The sequence below is a fragment of the Ips typographus genome, linkage group LG9 (assembly GCF_016097725.1).
Source record: "Ips typographus isolate SLU linkage group LG9, UJ_Ityp_2.0, whole genome shotgun sequence".
NCBI classification, from domain to species: domain Eukaryota; kingdom Metazoa; phylum Arthropoda; class Insecta; order Coleoptera; family Curculionidae; genus Ips; species Ips typographus.
In genome coordinates, this window is record NC_138430.1 from 3,714,957 (window position 1) to 3,739,425 (window position 24,469).

The 24,469-nt window shown below is 33.0% G+C and overlaps 2 protein-coding genes across 3 annotated transcripts in view; one reads left to right on the top strand and one right to left on the bottom strand.

Moving 5' to 3' along the window:
* The window catches only part of LOC145733683 (uncharacterized), a 44,663-nt gene extending 25,928 nt beyond the window's left edge, over positions 1-18,735 (top strand). Inside the window, exons 5-9 of one of the 2 annotated variants that reach the window (XM_081986619.1) lie at positions 6,503-6,834; positions 8,394-8,662; positions 13,999-14,187; positions 15,309-15,533; positions 17,136-18,735. In XM_081986619.1, coding sequence (XP_081842745.1) covers positions 6,503-6,834; positions 8,394-8,662; positions 13,999-14,187; positions 15,309-15,533; positions 17,136-17,315 — 1,195 coding nt within the window. In that variant the 3' untranslated portion in view covers positions 17,316-18,735. Of the gene's footprint in view, positions 1-6,502; positions 6,835-8,393; positions 8,663-13,998; positions 14,188-15,308; positions 15,551-17,135 lie in introns of both variants that reach the window. The other variant, XM_081986620.1, reaches the window with a different exon arrangement.
* Positions 1-24,469, bottom strand: part of LOC145733675 (midasin) — an 82,226-nt gene that overhangs the window by 50,032 nt on the left and 7,725 nt on the right. Inside the window, exons 9-17 of the mRNA XM_081986606.1 lie at positions 23,930-24,442; positions 23,514-23,766; positions 23,158-23,459; positions 22,656-23,098; positions 22,451-22,600; positions 22,045-22,396; positions 20,483-20,711; positions 19,797-20,425; positions 19,391-19,519 (exon numbers count right to left, since the gene is read on the bottom strand). Of these exons, the coding sequence (XP_081842732.1) occupies positions 19,391-19,519; positions 19,797-20,425; positions 20,483-20,711; positions 22,045-22,396; positions 22,451-22,600; positions 22,656-23,098; positions 23,158-23,459; positions 23,514-23,766; positions 23,930-24,442 (3,000 nt within the window). The remainder of the gene's footprint in view (positions 1-19,390; positions 19,520-19,796; positions 20,426-20,482; positions 20,712-22,044; positions 22,397-22,450; positions 22,601-22,655; positions 23,099-23,157; positions 23,460-23,513; positions 23,767-23,929; positions 24,443-24,469) is intronic.

The following is a 24,469-nucleotide window of genomic DNA, read 5'->3' on the forward strand; positions in this document are numbered from 1 at the left end:
TATCAAATTAAGGAAGCTTATATTGAACTTAATTAAATCTATTTCGGGGGTGTTTGTCCTCAAATTCTCAAACAATTAAGATTCTTAAAACCTGCCACAACTAGAGAAAATTATTGTTTGGAGCAAAAATTTGATTTAAATATTAATTCCACTACCATTATTCTTTACCTAAAATAGTACTATACAAATAACTATTACAACATACTTTTTATAACACCCAGGAAATCTACAAACACTAACGTCAAACCCTGTATAATTTACTACCAACAAAAGGATATTCATTGAACCTTTAATTTGCATATTAGTAGCCTACTCTAATTAAATAGGCTTTTCCCAATCAGACCATTATACGGAAACCAAGCATAATATTCGAGTTCAACATATTTGTAAAGGAATGCCCACATAATATGCCAAAACCATCTGTAAACTAAACATAATTACAGTTATATGGTTATAGGCGTTTGAATCCGCTCCATTTCGGTTAATCTACGTTCGTAATTTTATGATTAAATGGACGCAAAACCACACAAAATACCGAATTATTATGTGATATTTAATGAGCCACATGAAACAGAATATTACCACATATTGGAGTACGTTACAGGGCGTCAAAAAGGTGGTAACAAAATTAGTTATTTTTCTTATTACTGTAGGTTATTCCAGAAAATCCAACTCTATTCCAAGGCAACACAAAATTACAAACCTATCTTCGTTGCAATGTTTCCTTTTCTTAGTACTTTCCCAAAAACGGGCCGCATTCGAATAATTGTAGACACTTATTAAACCAAATGTCTCGGATTTTCACCAGAAACTCATTTCCAAATTCCAACTTCAAACCAGGAATAATACGCAAAGTTTCCTGCTGCAGTTTTGCGTTCTTTGTTTTACTTGAAAGTTGCTTTCTAGGATCAGATATTGTGATTTTATTTGGGTATTATATTATACAATTCTATATCCAGCAACTGTTATTGCTTCGTAAACAAAATTGTAACAAAAATTCAGTCACTGTCGATAATTATGAGGTTTACTAATTTTATCTACAACAGTTACATAATATCGTAATTTCGCACTATTTTCAGTGTCATAATGACCTTTATTACCGCACTAGTGCGTTAATAATCGGTGAACAATTTGTTTGTACATCAGGAGTTCTGTTGCCTTCACTATCTTGCTTCTTGTTAATATTAATATTAAAAGTAACTTTTAGTTAGATATTTTTTAATTAAAAAACATGACATACAATTACATGAAAACTTAATTATTATTAGGATAAATATTAATGGTAAACTCTTTGCAATTGGATAAATTAATGCCAGATGTTGACATGCCTAACAAGTTGCTGAAAATATTTTTATTTTTTTTATTTTTTTTTTCAATTAATTATTAAAATAATAATCGTTGTAGATAAAATGTTGTACGTAACACGTAGGATATGTTATTAACGCACTGTGTGATGCAAATAACTATTTAAGTATCGAACAGAGATTTAATAAAATTTTTCTATGACTGTTTAATAATATGCTTATTACTCTTACTAGTTTTGAATAGATCTTCTTCTTCTAGTGCCTATTCGTTTCGAATATTGGCGACCACAGTTGTTATGTGGTTATTTTTGAATACCTTGTCCTTAAGTTCTTGAGCCATGATATCCTTCTTCTTCCAGGCCCTCTCTTTCCAAACACTTTTCCTTGGAGGATGGATTTTAAGAGTTTGTATTTGTGTTGAGATATTCCAGTTTCCTTCTCTTAATCGTTTTCATCACCTCTTTTTCCTTCCGCATTCTTTCCAGTATTGTTTCGTTGGTCACTCTACCTACCCCTGATATTCTAAGGATCCTTCTGTATAGCCACATCTCGAAGGCTTCGAGCTTCTTTTGTGTAGCTTCGGTCAATGTCCAGGATTCCATGCCATAGTACAATATGGAGAACACATAGCAGCGCAGGAGTTTTACTTCGATGTCTAATTTGAGGTTATGGCTTTTGAAGAGCTTAGACATTTTGATGAAGGCATCTCTTTAGATAATAATGAGTAATGAGTCATTACTCACTGTTCAGTCCACCTGCGGGCACCACTGATATGTAGCAAATTTGACAGTTGGCTGTCAGTTACAGGTTTTATAGCTGTCTTTTGTTCTGTTTTAAACCTGAAAACTGTCAAAAGTAACAAAATCAGTGTTACTTTTGTTGAATACATTTTATACCTTCATCATTACATTTTTGACATTTGTAACCTTTGGTTGCCTATTTCTGACACTTTCAGTCTATTTTCAAATATGATAACCGTGAAAATCTTCTAAATAAAACTGTAAAACCACAAAACAGTCTTAAAATCCAGTAAAACCAGTATTAACAATACCTTTAGCTCTGTCTTTTGTTGTTCTAAACCTGATAACTGTCAAATTCAATTCCATGGAGGTACAAAATAACGAAACATCCTTAAAAAGTAACAAAATCAGTGGGACTCAATTTACTTTGATTTTTGCAGTGTGTTATTTTCTTTCTAATACCATAAATGGTACGTACTCTCACTTTATTTTAAAATGAGAAGATCACTAAAAACAGCTTTTTATGTGATTTTTAATGCTAAAAACGCAACACATAATTTAGACATTTTCGCTGCATACCGCAAGGACAATTCAGTTGCGTCATTTGGTAAAACGCCAACAACCTCCGGAATATACAAGCAGTGTCGCTGCCGTTGAATTTTAAAAAGCTTCCTTTGATTGTCTAACTATGAACTTTACCCTAAATAACTGCATTTAGATCTCGCTTGTTTTTAACTTCGAGGCAAACAGGGGAGCCTATTTTTATCCTGATAAAACAATTTTCGAAGGTTACTCAACTTAAGATTCCCTACTTTTCCATTTTACCCAAAGGCTACCCCGGGGGAACAACACGTATTGTTAGATATGCGAAATGGCTGTCTCAAGGGGACTAACAGCTTGATTTATTAAATCTAAATTTTGAACAACAAGCTGAAAACCGTATTGCGGCCTGAAAATGCTTTCTTTTGACGTATTCTCTTATAAGCGCGTTTCACATTAATATAAGCTAAAAGACTGAAAATTTATATGAATTATGTCTGATAAAGCAGCATTTGCAGGCAATATTTCCACTATTTGCTCTTTGTCAATAGATCGCGCTTATCCCAGCCACAGATAAAAACCCATATTGCCTTTTATCATTTTTAAAGCGATGCTCAATCTTCGGTGACCGAATTCAATTCAGGTCTTTAGGCGAGAGACGAGAGCTTCCACATAATCGACAATTTCTGCAATCTTTAAAAAAACATTCCTGGAAAATGAAAAAAATGTCCGTGATTTAGGATGACGTTACAACTGTCTAAATGTTGCCAAACTGCTAATGTATGCTAATGTACCTAATTTTGTAGTTTTAATGAAAAACCTTCGGACTAAATTTTCCTGCAAATTATACTGTAATTGTGTGAAAACCAATCTTGCTGTTCTGAAAATTTCAATTCATTCCCAAAGTAATGCAGCTACTTTCCATCGGGATGCCGGTTCATATCAACGGCGCATACCATTTTCTGTTAATTACATGAGAAGATAAAGGCTCCTCTTCAGTGTAGGGTGCCAAGGGAATAATTCCGCAAATGATTTATCGTCAGGCAAGAGGGAAACGTTTAAACGAAAGTGAATTGCCAGATAATTTGACAAAATGAGAGCAATTGCCAATGAGTGGGAAGGTTGTTTGTTTGTGTCAGTGCAGGTGGAATAATGAATGATTCCTTTATCCGGCTATTTTTTTTTTATCAAACCGATCTTTGTTTTCGATTGTGTCAAGTTGAATGGAATTTATTGTCGGGAGTGTTCATAATTGGGTGAAAATTGAAAAAGCTTTGACAAAACAGCAAAACTAAGTGCTAACATTAATGACTATATATGATGATATATATAACTTGTACAGAAGATTTTTTTACCACTGTCTTTGTAAAAATCACCTACATATGTGAAAAAAATATGTCAGACAATCTTAAGAACAAGATAACAGGGAAGTGAGTCAAAGCACATAAAAAATGTAAAACCTTCTTCATATGACACCGAATTATCTGAAATTCACTGAAATAATAGCCACATAACAATTTTAACAAAAACACACTGTATTCTATGTAACGCCGTTGGTACCAATGTTGCCCGGTCTACCGTTTTTGTGGTTCTTCTACAGTTCCTATTTGTATTTTCGTATATTATCTACCGTTTTTAATAACTTTGGGTGCGAAACATTTTATATACTGCAAATTACCAAATCCACATGTTTTATTTTTGAATTTCAAACTTTGACACCGCTTTTCTACCTGACTGTACCAAGTTTTGTAGTATTTTTTCAGGTTATTAAATAGGAAATTTAATGAGGATTTCAAAAATGTTCTTAAAACATTCATTTTCTCACTCCAAGTGGGTTTTACGAGCGATTATGTCTCTGACTGTCTTTTCAAACTGTGTTTCTGGCAGTTCAAAATTTGACACTGCTTTTCTAGCTGGCTGTACCAAGTTTTGTAGTGTTCCTTCAGGTTATTAAATAGGAAATTTAATGAGGATTCCAAAAATGTGCTTAAAACAGTTATTTTCTAACTCCAAGTGGATTTTACAGGTGATTTTGTCCCTGACTGTCTTCAAACTGTGTTTCTCGCAGTTCAAAATTTGACTCCGTTTTTGTAGCTGACTGTACAAAGTTTTGTAGTGTTTCTTCAGGTTATTGAATAGGAAATTTAATGAGGATTCCAAAAATGTGCTTAAAATAGTTATTTTCTTACTCCAAGTGGGTTTTACAAGTGATTTTGTCCCTGACTGTCCTTTCAAACTGTGTTTCTGTCAGTTCAAACTTTGACACCACTTTTCTAGCTGACTGTACCAAGTTTTGTAGAGTTTTTTCAGGTTATTAAATAGGGAATTTAATGAGGATTCCAAAAATGTGCTTAAAACAGATATTTTCTTACTCCAAGTGGGTTTTAAAGGCGATTTTGTCCATGACTGTCCTTTCAAACTGTGTTTCTGGCAGTTCAAAATTTGACACCGCTTTTCTAGCTGGCTGTACCAAGTTTTGTAGTGTTCCTTCAGGTTATTAAATAGGAAATTTAATGAGGATTCCAAAAATGTGCTTAAAACATTCATTTTCTCACTCCAAGTGGGTTTTACAAGCGATTTCCTCTCTGACTATACCAAATTTTGTAGTGTTTTTTGAGGTCTGTGCTTAAAAGTTGCAAAAATGAGGAATTAGAAAATTTTTCTTGTAGTATTTGATATACAACGTGTTTCTCAGATTTATGACAGTTGTCACGTGACTGCCTAGCTACTTATCTTTTAGAATAGTTAAAACTTAAAACCTAAAAAAAAAAATGAAAAATGTATGATTTATACAAACAGATTGGCATTATTTGCGAAATCATTAAAAAACATCCGGAATTTTGTTTATTTTTTGATATACCGATATCTACCGTTTTATAACCGATTTAAATATCTACCGTCATTAAATATGTTGAATTGGCAACACTGCTTGGTACATAATTAGCTATAGTGTACCCCAATACAAACGTGACTATACTGACGCCAAAAAGCATGATATAATCAAGCATTATCTTTCCTTTTGATTTTATTCATTCAATAGAAACCCTCATAACCTTGTTCTGAGAACAACAAATACATTAAACCACCCTTTCTTCTACCTCTATTAATTCCGGCTCGTTGAATGTCAGTTAAATTCAGGCGAGAAAACGTAAGGTCAGCCCGAATTAACCGGCTTAATTCAACTGGTTTTCGTGAAAAGAATTTAAATTCTTTTGAAAATTCAAGAGAAAATCTATTTTAACATTTCCTTTGCTGCTTTGAACCACGAACGAGTTTTGAAAAGTATTATTTCTCTCTTACTCTTAAATTGAGTTATAAATTTCATGTTTCGGTATATGTACTTGTAGGAAGAAAAATTGTAAGAGAAGCAACACAAAGAGCGTAAATGATCTATATGGTTAGACATTTGTATGTGTAGCCTAATTTGTCAAAATTGCAAAGTTTTATTTTGCTCAATACTGTAGCAGCATTAAATACTCCAGTTGCCTGAAGAAACAATTAAAATGAAGATACTAATTGCATTATTTGTTTACTAAAAGCAACTTGACTTCATATTTGAAACAAAAATTAATAGGCCGTAATAGTTAAGGATAATTAATCACAACTTTAACCTGGACTAATGTCCCATCCAGTTAATCTAGTTTAAAACCCATTCCTGACAATGAGCTTTAAAATTAATTTGATTCCCCAAAACCGTTGCGTGAATAGGCAAACCCGCGTTAAACACCACAATAATACATAAAATGACCAATGTGTTTTGGGATTACGCTATCCGGTTTACCTCCTCTAATCAAACGGCCTCATCTATTTTATGTCCGTTTCAGTTATCATCTAAATTATATTTGAATAAATCCAATATAACAGTTTCTAATTTAATCTTGTGTGAATTGCAGACCTTGATATAATTTTGAATTCTAGATGGTCACAAGGACTACTATTTCATCAAGGTGCAGTGGATTGTGCTCGTGCAGCTCTTCTACTTCCATTAGGAACGTCGATTCTACACTGTCAACCTGTTCACAAATGCTCACTGGTTGAAACAGCTTTTTTGCTGCTCGTCACAGTGGCCACTGTGAATATGCTCACCACGGTGCTCAACGATTCACCAGTATTCCCCGACGATGAAGATGCAAGCCGAATGATTAGCGACGCTCCATTGCTTATGGATTCGCCTCAATGTGTACTTTTTGGCACATCAATGATTTGGTTTGCATCAATTACGATCAATTTGGGACCTACTTTTTTATCTGGTAAGTCTAAACGAAAAAGTGAAAAACAAATTATAAATCAAAACAACATTTGCGACCACTCTGCACTACTCCAAAAATTCCTCAAAATAAGAACATAAATTACATAAAATAAGTTTCAATTTTAGATATTGCACGGCAGGGGTAGATTGAAAAATACAGGAATGCTGCTCTAGTGCAATTGTTAGCAAACTGCGCGTAGGGAAAAGTTTATTGTATGTTTGGACGTTTACCAAGAAACTCAGACATTCAATTCTCTTAATATGTTTTCAGGAAGAGTATTGAACGTAGTTGATTTTAAGGTTTAGTCAAGCGAATTTCTGTTGCACTCAGTAACCATTATTACGAGTAATATTAAAGCGACGAGGTTTGGGAGTTTTCTAACTTTATTTGTGCACTGAACTTTTTTAAATTCGTAAATGTTCGTGCTCCCTTCAGAAATAACTACGTAATTTGACAATGTGTCATCTGATCAACATGTTTAAAAAATTAATCCGTGTCACGTGACCAATGACTTCACAAAACTCCATTGAAAATTTTGACGTTTGCTGACAGTTTTCTCAAATTATTTAATTTTGATAAACAAATCAATAAGGTAATAAAGAAATGATTTACTACTTATGCTTTCAGTATATAACGAAAATCAAAGTAAAATGGGATGACTTTAATGACTGAATAAAATTTAATGAGATTTTTATCTAACCTAACCTAAAATACTGTAACACAGATATTATCCAAGGTTCAATACAAACCATAAGGAAATTCATTTCATTTTAAGTGGGTAATAAGTTTGGAGAAAAATCGATAATATTTCGTTAACAACACAATAGATGATGCTCTATCAAATTGAAATGGACACTCAGCAAGAGGGAAAGAACAATAGATTTTGATGGACAAATAAATGTATACGCAGAATAATAAAAAATTGTGTCTGACACATTATAATGGTTGTTAATAATTCATAAAAGGTTGATTTTAAGTTGTTTTTTTTTTTCTCACAAACGACTAGCTTTGGTGTTCTCTACCAGTTTACCAGCCCCAAAAATGTTTACAATCTACACCATTTACGCATGCAGTTAAAAAAAAAGATTTTAGAAAGTATAAGTTAGATCTCAGAATTTGAAACTTATATTTCAGTATTGTAAATTTCTGTTGGATTTTAGAATAGTAATTTGAATTTCAGGATTTTTTTAGGTTTCTGGTGTGGTTATTAGACCATTTTTTTAATATCATGGCATACAGCAGAAAATTCGCCCATCCGGAGTATTAATTTATATAAAATATAATATAAAGAACGAATAGTTTTATAATAACAATTACGAGTTACAAAGCTTCAACAAGAATAATTTTGTAAGTAAATCATTAATGAATACAAAATTTACATTCCAACTGGCATATCTTCAATAATTACTAAAGCTTTTAATAACTTGGTAATCATGACAGCACAGTTACCTTTCACTACAAATGTTAATATGAAGTGTATATGGTGTAGAAAAATAGTTTCAATGTCTGTATGTTATTTATATAAGCTATAACCTTAAACTGTCTTTTCAATATTCCAGGTGCATTAGCGGCTCAAGGCGAAGCAGGCCATAAACATCCCTCCTGTCCATTAATATACGGACCATTACGACATTACATCTTAAACGCCTTATGGATAGCTGTAAATTTAGTGTGTGTTACGTTGACACTTTTCCATCTCAGAAAGTTGCATAAAGACTTAACAAAAGCCAACGTAGAAGCAGTTAGAGTGGCTGGTTTGGTGACAACGTTAGTGAACGCCACTGGTGGAGCTAACCACCCTAATCAGGTCAACTCTATCGATCATGCTGTAAGTATTATTTAAAAAAAAAGTGATATTAAGCTACAAACTGCTGACACCAGCAACTTTTAAACCAGATAATCCATAATTCATTTTCTGGCTCATTTAAAAACATCAAATCAAGCAAGAGCAAACTTATTATCTTAAAGTAAAGTTATTTTTCACCACAAAGTGTTTTATCCTTTTCGCGGATTTTATGGGGCTGAAGGTTTCCAGACCTTATTTTGTCGATATACAAAATAAACATTTATCTCGTACTTCGGCTTTTCAATCGATAAGACGCCATGAGCAATCATTCTTCCTCTACTGGCAAAAGGGAATTTCGAGCGGTAGCTATCAAGTGCGTTACTAACAAAGTAAACACTCTTTGGAAAAAATGACGGTTTCATTGAATTCAATATTAGCTTTGCTAACACAAAAAATATCATAAAACGTGTTGTCAACTGTCAATCAATTTCTTGAGTACACTTTCTGCGACATCCAGGCCGCATTCGTTTTTACACTCCATGGAGCGTTTTTGACGTCACAATGACGTAATTTGACAGTTGGTCAAATTATGGATTTGCCAAATTACGACATCGTGACGTCAAAAACCTTCTGCTCACTCCATCGAGCTTGAAAACGAATGCGGCCCCAGTGGCTCGTTTTAATACATTAAATATTTTAAATTTTTGATTTATGTAACAAAATGACAGTATTTTCTTGTCTCTATTAAATATTAAGTAAGTAATTATTAAAATATCAGTCTAAACGTAAAAACTGTCACGTGACGTTAAAGATGACATTTTAATCTTAAAAATAGTCATGTGGTTCAGTGTATCAGTTTAGAACTAAAAAAAACGGCCACGTGATCCTTTATGATGTTAAAAAGTCACGTGACCTTAAAAATATCAGTTTTAATTGAAAGACGGTCACGTGACTTTTCTAATAACAATTTGACATTTAAAACTGACTCACGAGAATTTTAGTTTTAATCTTGAAAGAGCCACGTGACTTTTAAAATTAAATTTGGTGATAAAAAATAGTCAGTTCCCTGATTATTTATAGTAAATTTGTGTTATTCCACTTTACACTGCCTTTTAGTACTACTAGCACCCCCCTAAATCCGGCACTGTTACACCTTTTCCTTAAATGATAAATAATAAATACAGGTAAACGTATTTTAATTTGACAGAATCTTATTATTCCATGAAATGATTCTACTTTCTACACTAGACCAGAAAACTGCTTAAAAATGGTTAGAAAAAGGGCTCCTTAATTCGATACACATTCTTAACTGAAACACCCCTGAACATTAGAATTATTTATCCAGCGAATGTGAACATTACTAACTTCCTAAAAGAGCATTAGTCCATAATTACTGTTTCGATATTTTGATGTAGAAAGTTGCGCATAAAGTACAGTATTAATTAATTTTATCCTTAAAGTTAAGTCGAATCTTTTCAGAGTCATTAATTTAATGTAAGCGGAAAAGTTTCTCAATTTATTGTCCAAAAGTTTCTTTAGAAAGATACGGCTGAGTTATAGTTAAATATTAAATATGGGAAGGCCGTTGAAGTTTAAATATAAAATATAGATAATTGATTATTAAAACAGTGTCTGACAACATAGCAAAATCAAAAAGTTAGAGAGTTTGAATCGTCAAAGTTCAAATTTTATTTTAAATACAGATGAGTCCTAGAGAAGATTTAGCAAACAGCAACTTGTGCTAAATGTACTCCTAACCGATTTCAAGGTAGCAATTATTATCAGTATTTTTTGGGACTGAGTTTCTTAGACAATTCCACCAACTGAAATAATTTAAATTTCACAATAAAATCAGTAAAACAAAATACAAAGTACAATGTTCTTCTGGTGATTTATAATGGGACACTCTGTACAATCACTTTTAGCGCATTTAACAATTACCTACTAAAAACTAAAATATCAATACAAGACTACTAAATATTTATCTGTTTACGCGAATAATCCAATATATTTCCTAAAAGTGTGAGACAAATGGCTTTCAAAACACCCTTCAAACGATTTATTGTCGAAACAATAAGAAAAAGAAAAACAGATGTCTGACATTTTTACGACCAGTCAATAATGATAATTATTGTGAGGTTACAATAAACCTACTACAGATGCTTTAAATTCAAATAGTTCAATTTAAAAAAAAAATCACAACAATAAATCAATTTCCGAAATGGTTTTTCAGTTATGAATTACCACCGTAAATTTAAAATAACAAAAACGGCGCAGTAGTAATTCAATTCACTTAATTTCCTACGCCCACGACTTTTGAGAAACTGGAAGACTACACAAATTAAGTTTTCCATTACATTGTTGGTTAAGGAATGAAACGAGAAAATTGAATCTTTGAAAAGTGTCTGATAGGATCAATTAAAAAAACTGTAAATAAGGGTAAAATGTGTCGTTTCGCCATTGCTAAGCCCTAAGTTTTCATTGTGGCAGCCTTTGAAAACAAAACGTTTTACTTCGAGAAAGCAATTGAGATAAGTTGCTTAATAAAATTATTTTTAATGGTCAATAGCCTTATCCCAGAGGTGACATTAAAAGCTAATTAGCTGAAATATTTCACTTTGTCTGCGAAAGACATTAAACAAAAGGCAAGCTCTTATTCTTGGTTACCTTGTGCATTAAATCTTCTGGAAAAGGTTTAAATTAATGTGTAATATTTAGTATGAATACTGATTTATTCGAAAATTTAACAATAAGTACTAAAATATTTAAAGAAAATTCAGATTGATGAAGGACGAGAGTTTTGTAACTTATACGTAAGAAACACTTTTCAGAACTGACGTTTACCATTTTCACTAAAAATAGTCTTACTTAAGTTTCTGATATTTTCGAACTTATCAATGCTAAGATGATTCCAATTTTTTAAATTACAGTTGGTAATTTAATAATTTCATCAAAATGAATGTAATTAATAGCAGTGAATTGTTATTTTAAGAAAATGCAATATAAAACAATTGAACAATACGCTTAGAAACCCATTGTTAACGAATCTCAATTACATTTTCAAGGATTAAATCATTTTGTACTGCAAATGGATTCAGATCAAATTAGTAAGGATTCCAACGGGAAGCAGAATTAATCACTCCTATTTCCTTAAGTCGCTCAGGGAATGATTTAATGTAATATTATATCAAGCGAACAGAAATTCACCGGGGCAACTACGAGTACATCAACGAAATCCATGGAAATACTGTATCCTCTTACCAAATATATTGTTTCCTTCTGGAAAATACAGAAAATCAAGGCCGCGCATTAAATTACGTACGTCTTGGAATTTATAACTAATACAAAGTTCATTGTAAGACTTTTTTTAGTTTATATCAAAGAAGTAAATTGGTTATACATAGAATCACATACTGTAATTGGCAGTTACGTCATCGTGCCATCATAACATACTCTTTCATAAAAACTAAATATCTTCCATTCTACATCAGGTTGCACGTTGATAGTTGACAGCTCATGTATATTTTTGAAATGATAATTAACGAGCCAGTGTTGCAGAATGATGACGTATCCGTCATTTACCTTAGGTTGTACTTTACCTACATTTTAATACAATGAACTGAATTTAGAATCAGAAAATTCAGTTCAAAATGACTAACATTCGCCCTCGCGTTTACCAGACCAAAATCCTATCGATTTTTATCTCCGGTTACATCTAAAGCAATTGTTTTATTGTACTCTAACAGGAAATGTGGCTGAGTTAATAAATCGTATTATAGCATGGCAAAACAATTTGAAATACGTCCCGCATTTTTGGATCGCTTCGATGGAGCATTGATTGTATTGGAATGCTAGAGAAATGTTATTTTCAGTAAAACTTTGTTTAGTAAAAACAAGAAATAAGTTATTCTGGTAGTTTTACCACCAAAAAATATGTTAATTATCAACTATTTTACCAAACACGTTAGAATGCAATGCTTGCATTTAGGTGATAAGGTAGTCATCAGTTCAACAAAGCGATTTCTCTTTTGTTTGGTAAATCCCTGTATGCACTGCGCGAAAATTCGAGATGAGAGTATCGAATCAATCAAAAGCACTTTTAATGGGAAAAAACGCAATAAACCTATACCGAGTGTATATAAAGTACCATATCCCATTCTTGCCGTTCATGAAAGCATATAAAAATCGTAATAACGTAGAAAGTTTCCAAAGACGTTTTGCTGCTTTACGTATTTTACGACCGCAGTGTCTTTGATAACGGTTGAAAAAATTGGAATTTGAACACCAAAGGATATATTGGTAAGTAGTTTCGAAACATCATTAACGTTTTACAACCGCATTTATCTACACTAAACGATATTAAAGTAATGCAATAATTTTTCGATTTAACCCTTTTGACCTAGATTATGGAGGCAAATATGATCATCACCAGAACATTGTTAAGCCCTGCGGCTCTTAATGCATACGACATTTAATTGTTCTGTTTCAAATACACTTGGCAACGGTCTTAGACATGGGACAATAACTGTAAACACGTGAAATTCGAGTTACGTGTATATCATTATGTAAAAGACAACACCACAGATTAGTTACCAAGAACTAATTACTTACATACAACCCCAATCAAATTACCAGTAAAAATTCGCATTGTCAGTTATCTCAAAAATCATTCTGTTTAACGTTTAAAGAGTAAAAGAGGCAATCTTCAGTAACAAGATTGGTTTTCACTTTATTTGTCGAAAATCTCAATGTTATTCGGTTACTAGCAATTTTTTTGGTTGCAACAAATTTTTGTCCGCTCTATTTCACCCATCTTGTGGGGTTACATTCCAGGCTGTTAATTTCCATTACGCTTATCAGGAAAACTTTCCCTTTTTTGCCAAACCTATAATACCAAAGCGATGGGTATAAAAATACCCATAAAAGAATATTCTTGCAATAATTTTGGAAGATGATTTAGATCCTTACAGCTGAAAAAACTGAAACCCATCAAAGTACAACCAAAGCAGAAACTATTTTATCGTGGACGGACTTTAGTACAGTTGTCGAGAACTCTATTTTGTCCTACACACCTTTAATATTATTATGGGTTACAATAACCGTTAAAATCAAATAAGCCTTAATGAAATTAAGCCCAATTAATTGCCTAAGTTACGATAGTTTTCAGCGACTAATATGATCAATAAACCTGTTCGTAGTCACATGGTAACTTTTACTATTCAAACTTTCTGAAACTTCAGAAATTGATCAACTCAATTAGTCACTCTTTTAACTTTACACTAAACTTTTGGTAGCCGTTGTTATACTATTTTACTAATTACTCACCCGGATTAAGGATTTTTCCAGATATAACAGAAAAATCCAAATTAATTTTTCAGATAACCAACGGCGCAGTGGAGGAACAAAGAAGAATGCGAGAATATCTTCGAAAAATGGAACGAGATGGCGTTCAGAGAGTCAAAATGTTCTTGATCATTACAGCTGCCTACGTTCTGTTTTGGGGACCGTTATTCATTGTTACCCTTATTAATCACCCTATTGTCGGGAGCAACCCTTTGGGGCACGAGGTAAGCACAACAAGCTTGTTACCAAATTCGTCAATTTCCGAGAAATGTTCGTTTTGACCGCGTGTCATAATAACCATTAATTTATTGGGTCGCTTATTGTTGAACTATACTAATAATATCAAACAGGCCAAAGTAATTATATTCTGAACTAAAAAATTGGAATGTAAGCCCTTTATAATGTTTTTTTAATCATCGTTACATCTATCACAAAAGATAATTTAAATAGGAGCTGTATGTAACTGAATTCCTAAATATAATGACACAAAGTAAGCAAAATCTATTAAATTCTAAATATAATTCGGTAACATAATCCGCGACACCCAAACCCCCAAGAAACTAAACTATGGTTTAAATTACTGTAAACACAAGGCAATATCAGTTTAAGTGCCGTTTGTGGTAAAATGTATAGGGTTTCACCACCATCGTGGGATTTCTGATATGTTTACTGCAGCAGAACAGTTTTGAAGGATATTTTTATGGCCCAGAGTATGTCAAATAGCTTTTAACTAAATCTATCGTACATACAATGGATCAGTTAGAAAAAGAGTGAATTAATACTGGAATAAAATGGGGATGTAAAAAGAGAAAAATCCAGCTTATTATCATTCATTCAATATGCAAAAAATATTAAGAAATGTGGTTTGATTTCATTAAAGACCAATCAATATTAATTCGTACTCACCAATTGTCAAGAATATTTTGATTAACTGAAAGGACTTACCTGAAAAAAAAAAAAAAAACATTAGGTTGCATTATGTTTATTCTGGCAAATTTCTAACGAGTTTTTAAGGAATTTAATTTAGAATATTTAATACGACAATTTTTCATATTTTCCTCATCTTTTCAAAGAACTTATTTAATGTGTTTTGCACCAAAGTGACTGACACTGATATTAATTCGTAGCGAAATAAGTCCAAAAAGATTAAGCTTTATTACAATTATCAGGGACTAATCATAATTCATTGTCACTTTGCGTAAACGTGTTGAAAGTCACTGATGTGGACAAAGCATTCATTCCAGAATTTATGCCATTTTTAGAGAACAAGGAGCCACTTTCCATTTATCACTCTGACATGCATAAAATAAATGATTGAATTTTCCTCATAAATTTATTCTTTCAGATAACCCTCCACATATCCTATCTACACGCGATAGTAAACCCCACTTTATTCCTAGTTTTGCACAGAGGTCTAAGAAAAGCAGCATTGGAGGCATGTTGCGGGTGGATTCCGATTTGGCTAGGTCCGCCGCCCGTACCTACGCCGCCCGATCCACCCAGACGTACGACCGTGCCGGAAATTGCTTGCCTCAAGCCGCCCATGCCCGCCCATCCCGACAGTGCAATGGTAATTAAATATTATATGTAAGTGGTGTAACATACGCGATGCATGTGTAGTATTGTCGTTACGTCTGTGTGTAATAATACGGCTCTTCTATTACAACCATGCTGATGAACTATATGAATATAGCCCAATACTTTTCGCTCTAATAAAGTTAAAAAAGCAACTACAATTAAAACACAAATAATTTAAAATATTATCTTTTAAAATCAATTTTTAGTATTACATATGGAAGTAAACCCATATTTGTAAATTCTAAATTTATTGCACTAATCTGCCAATGTAACTTTTAACCAAATTAATTTTTAATACTAATAAAAATATTTCTTACTTTAAAAAAAATATCTGTTCTTTTTGTACTAAAATATTTTTATTTTAGGCCAACCAACTAACTTAGCCAACCAACTAAATTAGGATCCGTCACAATTTTTAAGGTTTACTAATTGATTTGGCGTTGGTGCCAAAGGACGTATTTTCAGCAGTTAAATATTTTCTCTTTTTGTACACTATGGCAACAATGTACCTAGTTTACTTCGATATTCCGTTATATGTAGGAAATTCCCTTTTTCGATAAAGTTAAGCAATGCAATTTGTATGAATACTTTCCAGCTCACTTAGCATCTATATCCTTTTATATGAACTTCCTAGAGTGAGGAAATTCCCGATGCATAACTAACTCTAACCCTGCTCTAACTGTTCCAGGCAAAATTGGATATGAGAAAATCCATTTATTTATCAAATATGCTGATATTTCTATACAAATATAATTGTGTCCGTGTAGAGAAAACATGATTTGTTTGAATGAGTGTAAGCTTCACAAGGTTACCAAATTTATAATTATTCTGAAAAACAAACAGTCAATTATAACACAAAAAATAATTTAATCATTATTATTTATATCCTGCTGTGAATAATTTATGGGTTTTTTAGCGAGTCTTATAATTTCCGAAAGGGAAACGCTCCACATAACAAACGTGACTGAAATTCCTATCCTTTACGAACCCATTTACCTTTATGACAATATGAAAATTTCAGCTATGTGGGCCTTGCTGTTTTACGCTGAGATGGTGTGGGCGTTTTAGATACCTTGGTCTTGTACTTTCACTTCATTTAAAAGCTTTTACACTTAAGTTATTTGCCGTGTTTCCAGTTAAGCGGATGTTTCCCTTGAAATTAGATGAAGAATTTAGAGAAGCTTTTATTACATTTTGGAAATAATCTGTGTAGTTCCAGAACGTTGTTATAATACGGAAATTTTATATTTAAACCGTTTGTAATGTTCAGATAATACTAATATAGCACAAGATACCTATACATAATGCCATCAGTTTTTGTAGTAAAATTGTAAACTGCGTATGTGTGCATGTTATTAATTCAGAGTGTATTAACATTATAGGTACACAACTAGAAAATTTGCAGTTCTTAGGTATACGAGGACAATATATCCTGAACTCTACTCTTTTCTTCAGTAACTAAACGTATCCTCAACTATTAATTAAATAGACAAAGCTTGAAAGAAACTAATTTTCTGTAACGTCTTAAATTACAATGTTTTCCAAATATAACATAATAATAAAATGTTAACATTACATTAAGAAATTATTTCAGGGAAACACCGATTTGAGTTTATGGTCACCGGACAGCTCAACGGACCCGACGCTGCCTTTGGATCCCCTGAATGGAGGCATTGAAATACCTCGTTTCTGCAGTCCCGATTTGGACCGTTCGCCCACAGAAGCGTTCAAAAAAGATAACAAAACCGACTGGAATTGCACTACTAAAATATAAATGCTTGGAGGAAATAGTTGGAAATGCAGCGAGTTAAACAAAGTTCCGAATGATCTAGTGACTGATAAAGTGTGATTAGTTTGTTCGTAAACTGGAACGTTAAAGAAACTATTTTGTATCCGAATTGCCATTTTGGTATTGAATGGAATGAACTCATTTTTAAGTCAAAGTTGACTGCAAACATATTTTGAAAGCAAACCTATTAAAACTAACTTTAATGTTGTATAATAAAATGTAAGCTCATTAAGGTGGAAATCAACTTATGAAACAATATAATGTAAATATAAGTATAAATAAGAGACGGAATTGACTTAAACAACGTTACATTTGCTAAGAGAAATATATCATTAGTTAATAATTTTAAATAATCTATGAATAACTAGTTGAATTACCCTAACAGATTTAACTACTTTGATAAGAGTTCTGTGATCAAATATAAATAAGCACATAAACAAATGTGAATTTGATAGATTCATTTTGTGAAATTTGAAGAAACAAACACATTCTCAATAGTTATTTTTAATCTAAAATTGTTTTTATACGTAAAAAACGCTTAAATGTTTTGAAAATATTTTTTATCATATTCAGGGTATTCTTTAATACTCAATGCGAATATCAACTAACCACAATGCCAGTACTACGATACAGACATTTTCATAGCAGATCAAACAAAAACTTATTATAGTCTGTTAAGTGACTTCTGATTGTTAAAAAACGTATGTCGGTGATTAAATATGATATGGATTGATTGTCAACAACAGTCAAAAGTCACTGAACAGAGGTTATGTCTGTGGTACTACCGACTTGTCAAAAATAAAAGTATAATTTTTGCTAAACAAAATTTCCTCATTATTTTTTGGAAGTTTGACACTCTGTATTTTGAAAACCACGCCTTATTGAATTACTCGCCATTAAATTTTGTCAATTTACAACTAAGACAACCTACAATATACAAGGTGTTTCAGGTTTTATGATCAGGACTTAAGAAAAGCACATTTTAAGGTGGGTTACTCCTATAAACATACGGCTGCAAAGGCTTCGTTTACAATATACAGGGTGATAAAGCTAAAAATTAATTTTTTATTTTTTTATTTGCAAACTCTCAAATATTCTCAAACCAAAATTGATACACGGAATACTCTCATAAAGTCACAAGAATAATAACGAAATAAAAACAATATTTTTTTAAAAACTTTATTATATTGAACACAAAGACTTTGCCAACAAATGTTTATAGGAGTAAACACAAATCACCTTAAATGTGCTTTTCTAACCCTGCCTGAAGTCCTGATCATAAAACCTGAAACACCCTGTATATAACGAATTGTTTAACACTTCACTTGCCAAAAGTTCGATATTTTTATATTGAACGTTTACTTTCAAAATTTATCTGAATGTTTGGTATCTAAGGGATATCACACGTTCATCAGACTGCTAATTATTCTATTCCTTATTCTAAGAAAGTGACTACTACTAACACTAAATTTAGAGATGAGATTAAGTTTTTTATTTGAATTTTACTTACTTTCCTCAATGACTTTGTGCCTAAAAGAACATGTTTTTCAATAAAACGTCCCATTCCAAAACAAAATTAAAACTGTACATAATGTATAAAGCCAAAAGTGTGTAAAAAGTTCCATTCTATACTGTCCAAGCCTGGTCAATTTTAAAGATTCCTACTTGAAGCGGGCAGGTTTGCATTAAGTTGAACGTACGTTACCAAGACGGAAATGTTAGGAAAAATAATATGAAAAGTTGAAATTAAAATATTACCTCACATATCTCAAATAAGACAAGCTATTTTGGGAACATACGACTGTAAAAAAATGTAGAGCTCTTAATGAATGAGCTAGAGAAATTATTTAAAATGTTGAATGATGCTAAAATGACATTAATAAAGAACTGAAAAGTATAATTTCGTATTTTTTGCCATACCAAAAACTGAAGACAATTTCTAACGTAAACAACTCGATTATTTCCTACAAACTATAAACGCGCCGAAATTGTACCATTTGCAATAACCTACTGAAGCACGATAATTGAAATTCATGGTTATTTCATACTAATCCACTTACCTGTTCAAAACCGCCCAGGATATCCGTCGTATCCATAGCCGAAGTCACCGGTAAAGTTTTCAAAGTTTTTCCAGCCAGATTAGCCAAAGTTTTAACCACGCTGCTTTTGCCGACGCCCGAGTTTCCAACCTAAAACGAGAAGAAAAAAATTGTATACACTTTTAATAGTTTTATTAAAGTTTGAAGGTTCGGCAGCAAAGTTTTTAACGGGAAATTGCTCTTTATATGATGGAATAGCCACATTACCGCAAAAGTTTTTTTCTCAAATTCTGTTAACGAACCATCACATCACACACAAACTTAGATTATATTGTACAGGGTGTTCTAACAATAACTGCGCGACTTTAATATAATTTTGACTAAAACAACACGGTGCATTTGAAAATAAATACGAACATGTACTTACCAAAATAGCCATCCAATTCTGATTGACGCAGTAAGTCAAGCTTCTCAAAACATTGGATTGAGCCCTTAGCAGCAAATGGTCATGTCCCTGATTTAGCACATGATCGTTAAGCTGGTCTTGTGCTCTTTTCAAGCGTGCCTCTCCAAAATATACTTCATCTGTAGCAATATAACTGACTGGTTTTGTTCCTTTCAAAGTGCAACCCATTATATCATTAAATATTTCTTCAACTTTCTGCCTGTCTGAGATAGTGCGCATTCTACTGACATAAATCAGTTCGGCTGTGTATTCAGGACTTAGCACTTTATCTGGTGATTGGTTGTTTTCGTAATGGAAAATTGTGGCCTGACACCAACGGGTCAGATCTCGTAAATTGCATTCCCAAGGTGCTCCCTTATTTCCTATAGCATGCTGATCTAACGATAGCGCCAACTTGTAGTTAAAACCAATCATTTTACTAATCATTTCTGTAGGTAAGATTGGGAACTGATTTGTTAGAATCACCCTCATATCTTCTGGAGTAAATGGACTCACATAAACTTGAATAAATCTGTTGAGAAACGACTTTGGAAGTCCCCTTCTGGAACCACCTTGTTTTGTAGGATTTTGACAAGCAAAGAATCTGGTACCTACATCAATCAATTGCAATTTTAGTGGCCCAATTGTAAAGTTAAATCAAAACGTACCCGGCTGGACTATGAAAGTTTTTCCTAGTTCCGGTATAAAAATTTCGCCTCTATGATCTAAGCAAGCGTTCAACCCTTCTAAAACCGATTGCGAAGCTAGATTTAATTCGTCAAGTAATATCCAACTGCCCTCCTTTAACGCTTGTAGTAATGGGCCATCCCTCCATGAAAACTGTCCACCAGTGCCTCCTTCAACGGGAAGATCAGCACCAAATAGATCCGAAATATCCTAAGATATTAAGTAATTAATTCGACTTGTTATTAAATAACCGGTGTTGTTCCTGCACATACGCATAATAAAAATATGCAGCCTATATTTTAAGTTTATGAAAGTGCGAAAAATGCGAGAGAAAAAGACTCTCTTGGTTCTCATTGTTCATAATTGGCAGATAAGACAAAAGTCAAATTGGAGTGTAGATGTCATATTATATTAATTTTTTTTCACATTATGTGCGAAATAACAAGCCTTTTGTCAAAGCATTTTTTTACCTAATTAACTTTAGACTTAACTGGATAAACGCGGCTCAAAGTAGAACGGAATGGAGGAGAGTGGAGAGGGCCTACTTCAGTAGTGGACACAAATGGCTGATTAATGATTCGTATTGTATCCGTATTAAATTCAGTTTCAACATTTAAATTAAAATAATCAATAATTCTGGTTCCTAACCAAATGGAGGCTTGGAGACCAGTGTTTGATCAAAATGGATTTTTAAGGAAATAATATTGTCCCGCAAAGAGAAAGTATAAGTTGATGTGTGGTTTCAGCAAATGAAATAGGCTACATAGAAAATACTTTATTAAATCACCCAAACCAACAAAAGACATCATCAGAAGTCAAAAAATACAGACTGTGAGTTAACTGCAGAAGCTCATGAGCAAACTGGAGAGCTGCAATTAAACTCTCCAAAATGCAAAAAACAACTATGGCATACTATTGAAACCGAGTTAAATAAGGAGAGAAATTTAAAGGCAGAAGATTGATTGTCAATAAATTTCAAAAATCTTTTGAAAACAAAGCCAATAAAAAGAAACAGAAATGCAATGGAGAAGGAGCATTAAAATTAGAAGTATTTTAAACTAATCAAGTCTTAGGTTGCATAGCATCTATAAATCCACCAAAAAATTATTTATTAGATACTTTGGAAGAAGATGGTAGTTTAATTGAAACTGTTAATAACACGGATGTGAGTAATGCAAGCATGACCTTAAATAAAGAAATAAATATTAATGATTCATTAAATGTTGGAGAATTGGCTTGTAGTCTCTGTTCGGTTTTTCTTTAAAATGATATTGCTTATAACAGCCTTTGTCACTGTCCAAACACTGAAATATTATCAGAAAAGAAAAAATACTGACCACTGACGGAGTCACAATATATTTTAAATTTTTGAATTTTGAATCAGGCTGACTTTGACAGATGATATATCTATACAAACAGTCAAAGGAAATGTTAAATCTACCGTAAAAAATGCATAAATTAGGATTAACCAGAATTTCTATTCCTCTACCGGTGCACCTACTTTCTGTCTACTTTTGAAATTTGTTCGATATTTTTAACTTACCGTTTGATCTGAAAGATTCACCCGGAATATCTTGTGTCTTGAAACTTTGGCAAGGGCAATCACAAGGCTAGTTTTTCCCACTCCCGGACTTCCTTCCAACAAAATAGCTTTATGTAGTTGCATTCCCTTTAGTATATTGAATGTGTTGCAAATTGTGGTAGGAGCATTAAACGAAAGCTCATCGCGCGACGATTTTTCTGCTCCCAGTTGTATTGAAAAAGGTTCCACACCAAAATGTGAGTCGGTACGAATAATGTTGCCCAAATTGGGTGCAGTGCCGTTAAATTGATTGTCCATTTGTTTGTTCAAAAACTTTTGGCATTCGCCTTTAAATTTAGTTAAAGATGTCATACTAGAAATTAATAGGTTGTAAGGTTACAAATAATTTGTAAGTAGTAAAGTTTACTTTTCAGTGCTACTAACTCCTGACCCCAAACTATCCAAAAATACTAACTGAGCTCCATAAATGTAAGCAGCAATTGTTTTAGAATCATCCGATGCGACTTCATTCATAAATTGAACCCAAGTTAAAATATCTCTGATGCTTATTGTATACCTAAAAACACAGGACAAATTAAATAATACGTAAAGCAAAAAGGTTCACATCAAACCGTTTTCCAATTTCCGTGCTTCTAAACCATTCAATAAATTCCATCATTTTCTGTCCAAAATTGTATAAAGTGTCATTAGGTAAGGTTAAATTTCTGTTCATAATTGAAACCAAATCGTCACTCTCTGTGCATGATTCACACCAAATCTCAGTGAAACGATTTCGTAATGCGGGAGACAACTCTTTTTTCCCGAAATCCCCTCCAGGGTTCATAGTTCCAATAAACATAAAGTGAGGATGGGCCACGATAGTTTCAGAATTGTTTGGATTGTTCAAATCAATACCCTTTTCAGCCAGCAATAACGTTCTTTCAGGCTCTAAAAGAGAGTTCAATCGTTCCAAGACACTATCATCTGCTAAAGATATCTCATCAGCTAGAAAAACATTGCCTTTAGACATGGCGTGCAACAATGGGCCATCCACCCACTCAAATAAAGATTTGGACTAAAAGCAAGTTTAAGTTTAATACGTAAATGCCAATGCTAATAAACATAAGCACATACATCTTTAGAATGATCTCTAACAGGCCTTAAGCCCCCAATAAAATCGCTACTTTCAGTGTGCATATGACAGTTGATGGACACAAGACTTTGCCCATTCATTTCAGCAATTAGTTGACAAACTGTAGTTTTTCCGCCACCAGTTTCACCAACAAGCAAAACCGGTTCTTTAAACTCTAAAGCTTTTGCCGTCAATACTCCCAACCTGCGCATATTAAACGTCCAAACTATTTTTGGATATTGAAACTTGTGTTTCTCAATATTTTCTAGAATGTGCTTGGTTACAGTAGAAGTGGTTTTATGCACTAAAATACACATGGTTAGTTGTGGGTGTCGTGAAAAACGTAAACAAGACTAACAAGAAAAAAGATTGTTTAGTTCCACTTTTCTACCCCAATGTTTTTGCAAAACAACAATAATTTCCTCTTTTTCGTCCTGCTTTCTCACTTTTCCAGCTAGAACCAAGTAACCTTCGTCAACTAGATGTTGGTTCCAATCGTAAAGATTAGAGGTTTGTCGTGCTAATCGGTACCTTTCGCCCCATCTAAACAAGTCTCGCAATGTGATGAAACCTTGTTTACCAGCGAATGCGGCTGAACCTCTACGTCTTATCTAGTAAATTGTATTCAATGTTGTAAACTTTAGAAAAATACACATTTTTACTAAACATATAGTTACCACCAATAATTTAAAAATTACTTAAAGACAGTAGTTAAATGAAAAATTACATTTTTTTATTAAGATTCACATTTCCTACTAAACTAATAAAACATACCTGCAGATCAGTCATCACACTAATCATTCTCTTTGCATAAGAGTCAGGCATTTCACATCTCTTGTGTAAAATAAACTGTAGTTCATCAGAAGGAATCTCATTAAAATGCAATTCAACAAAACGGTTCCTGAAAGCTCTCGACAGCATTTTTCTGCCCCCATAAACACCGGGAGGATTTTGCGTGGCGAATAGCATAAAATTCAGGTCAGCTTTTACAGTTTCCTGCGTTTCCGGTATGAAAAGTTCCCGATTATCGTCCAAGACGCGGTTCAGAGCTTCCAAAACGTCGCTGGGAGCCAAATTCAACTCGTCCAATATTATCCAGTGGCCTTTTCTCATCGCTTCCACTAGAACACCTTCCCTGAATACAAGTTTGCCACTTGTATCCGCAACGTAAGATCCAATGTATTCTTGTAGATCGGTGTGTTCGTGATTGTTGATTCTCACGCACTTATTTCCGCTTGATTTAGCCAAATAGGTGATTAAACTTGTTTTACCAACGGATGTGTCACCCTGAAATTTATTTATCTTAATACCAAC